At 53.0% G+C, this 3,402-nt stretch overlaps 1 protein-coding gene across 1 annotated transcript; it reads left to right on the top strand.

Moving 5' to 3' along the window:
* Positions 1-704: 704 nt before the first annotated feature.
* J4E78_008948 (uncharacterized protein) lies at positions 705-2,519 on the top strand (the record flags this gene model as incomplete). The annotated part of the gene is made up of 6 exons (XM_049369546.1): positions 705-1,020; positions 1,070-1,248; positions 1,297-1,403; positions 1,454-1,579; positions 1,630-1,719; positions 1,772-2,519. 6 exons carry the CDS (start codon positions 705-707, stop codon positions 2,517-2,519), a joined length of 1,566 nt encoding a protein of 521 aa, XP_049218870.1.
* Between the last annotated feature and the right edge of the window lie 883 nt (positions 2,520-3,402).

Genomic DNA, 3,402 nt, shown 5'->3' with positions numbered 1-3,402 from the left:
ACCTGGGAAATTGCTGGAGTGCCGAAACCTCCGATGTCTGATCTCGGCATGCGACGATCCAGCCCAGCACGAACCAGAACATGATCTACCCCAACTTCGACACTCTTGTCTCACCGGGTTTCCTACCGTTCACACATCAGTGGACTGCATGCTGACCGGCATGTTTGGAGGCGGACGTCAAATTGCTCTCCGCGGTCGCAGCCCGACAAGGTAGCAGCCTGTACCCCCGTGGTAGTCGTCGTGACACATCTCTACGCCATGGCGTTCACGCGTTCTGCTGCAGTCCTGCAGAGGACGCGATCCCTTCCCGTTACACTAAGAACAGTGACTAGCCCTGGTGGCTCAGTATCATCCGACCCTGCGATACACCTCTCATCGAGCAATCCCTTGCCGCTCAGGCCTCCCCGAGCCGCAGCTAACCTCGCCCTGTTGTATCTTTTACCAGACCCGACCCATGTGCAGGGCAGTTCTAATACCTCTTACGTCTTCCCGCTCTCCCTAGCAGTTGTGTGCCGCCCTGTTCGCCGATGGACATTTGGCATAACCTGTCCCGCCCCCTCGGTATCAGCATCCTTCAATCCTTCCGCTACACGGTCCCACTTTCGTTCTGTTAAGTAAGAGGAGGAGCCTGACTCTCAAATCCTCATACTTCACTGTCAATCGAAACTATCACTCCCGCTTGGTCCCCACACAGCATGATCACCATGCCGCCTCTGTTGCGCCCACGAGTACTCGATGGCACAACAAGGGCCAATCTCGACCGTCTCGGTGTCGCTTACATTGTTGTCGCCGTATTGTACACGCTGATACTGAGTGTCGAGCTTTTCTTCCTCCATCGACGTAGGGAGGCTTTTTGTTTGCAGATACGGAATATCAAGATCGTTTTCGCAGCGGTGCTTATGCTGCACATCTATCTCATCCTTGTCCTACTCGTCTATCCGTGGAACGGTCTCTTTCCATGCTCAGCCGAGTTCTGGATTATGTCAGTATTTCTTCCATCTGGCATGGCATTCTTCCAAGGTAAGTTTGAGGTTCAACGCAAGGTCCGATGCATACTAAGTCCTCACAGCATGCAATGCCAAGGTGCTCACAGCCTACGAGAGCCAGCGCCGTATGACACGCAACTTTCTGGAGGGTGCGCGCAAGAAGCGGATGTCGTATACCCCACTCGGCCTTCTCGAAGCGTGGCGCGATCTCGATGCGGCGAAGAAAGTATACTTTGGTACTTTGGTTGGACTAGTCCTTTCGGTATGTCATGTTGTAGTGCGTCCATGTGTACACCACTGACCGCAGCAGTTCCTGCCCGCTATCATGCTGTTCTTCGGTTCTCGCCGCTTTCACGATGCGTACGGTTTCTTCGGAGTTCCTACTAATTACATTGAATGCCGAAGAGGAGGTGAATGGTATGTTATCATAACGCAATTGCACGAGTCTTTCACTGATTGTGAATCAGGATTCCGTCGATCTTTGTGCAGCTATTCTGGACAATGATGGTTGGTCCGTGGATACTATGGAAGATCCGCAACATCAAGGACGTTCACTCGTGGGCCTGGCAAACGAGACTTGCCATCATTGCTGGGTACGTTTGTTCGCATCGACTTCATTCCATCCTGCTTACATTGCTTTCAGTCTTCCAGGAACGCCACTTTGGATCGCCTTCACGTACTCAAAGATGCACCAGATCCAAGACATCAACAAGGTGTTTGCACCAGCCGGGTGGTAAGTGAAGTCGCCTTCTCTGACCCGTTTCTTAGCTGACACCCCGATGTAGGTTTATACCATCACTGGTCGTTTGCCAACAGGTTCTCATCATCATACCACTGCGAGACGCACTGAGGGCCCAACCGAACAGACGATCATCAATCTCCGACACTGATTCGCTCACCTCCAACCACTCGCAACTATCCGGGAAATCGACTACCATGATCTACACCAAGGAGATCAAGGCCAAATCGTCGATGCAGACACTGGAGTTCACTATCGAGCAGAACATCGAGCCCCTCATCGCCTGGGCTGCTGCACGCGAGTTCACAGCCGAGAACTGCATCTTCCTCCGTGAAGTGCGCAACTTCAGGAAGAAGTGGGGCAGCCTCAAGGTTGTTACCACTGCTCAACGGCGACAGATGTTCAACGAGGCGTCTCTGCTCTTCTACACACTTATCAACCCCTTCACCGCCGAGGCTCCGATCAATATCGAATACAAGATCTTCAAAACTCTACAAAACATGTTCGCCGAAGTGGAGTTCGACCCGTATATGCCGCGTGCCCAGACACCAGAGGAAGCTAAGTCACCCGTCGCCAGAGACAATGTCGTATGCCCATGGGAGGACACATTAAGCCGGCCAGCGAGTATCGACTCCAACATCACCTCGTCCTCAACATCGAGCACCAGGTCGATAGTCCCGAGCGAGTTCACAGAAGAGGTGTTTGACCCCGCCTTTGAGAGCATCAAGTACCTCGTCTTCACCAACACCTGGCCGCGCTACGTGGAGCTCGCAGGCAAGCTTCCGTCGGCATGATTCAATGCCTGCGAATTATCGAAGCCTGATTGTATCAGTGCCTTGTAGAGCCACACATCTCATTTCCTTAACACTTTTGTCGATATAAAAAGGGTACACAGTCCTTATACACCACCACGCAAAGCGTGGCTGCGGTAATCTCAGTCTCTACCATAATCATTCTCCGGATAAGAATGCTGTTATATAGTTTCCTTGGTTCGCTTCTCGATAGAAATACCCTCAATGACATGGCGCATCTTCTTCTTACGTTCCATCTTGGCTACGTCACATCTTTCCACATGTGTTACTTCACAACGTTCACTCACACCGACACAAACATGCTGTAGCCTAAACAGCAGGCGCCTAAACGCCTGACGATCTAGACAGCCGTGGATCGTGAGGCTTGTTTGCCGCTCCACCCCTTCCATTCATGCGATGAGCAGCATACGCTGACATTCCGGAACGACAACGATCCTGCTACCTGACACATAGCACGTCAGGCCGCGTTTGACAGGACCCCTTTCGGCCGGCTCTTAGCCCTACACGCCAGTTTCGACGTTGTTTTGACAGCTGAGCGGGGCGACCCAGCCAACAACGGAAGTCTACCAACTGTAGATCGTAGATCGCTCTCACACGACTCGAACAACCTCACGATGCTGATCGTCATCTCATCTCACAACGTCAGCGGACTCGCCGACACAGCCAAAAACTCGCTATCATCCCTCCGACTTCACCAGAAAGTCTCATGCCCCGCGGGCGGGGGAAATAACTGCCGCACAAAGACCGTTCCTGGCTTCGCTAACGCACCTCTGCGACCTACGCCGCAGGCCCCCAATGTACTGCTACGGCACAGCACCTGGGCACCACGCCACCAACAGCGCCTTTCCCTCTCTCCCTTCCGTCC

Source organism: Alternaria triticimaculans (genome assembly GCF_023758025.1).
Source record: "Alternaria triticimaculans strain BMP 0046 chromosome Unknown scaffold_17, whole genome shotgun sequence".
NCBI classification, from domain to species: Eukaryota; Fungi; Ascomycota; class Dothideomycetes; order Pleosporales; family Pleosporaceae; genus Alternaria; species Alternaria triticimaculans.
Note: the sequence above shows the minus strand (reverse complement) of the source record. Positions and strands in the feature narration are given on the sequence as shown.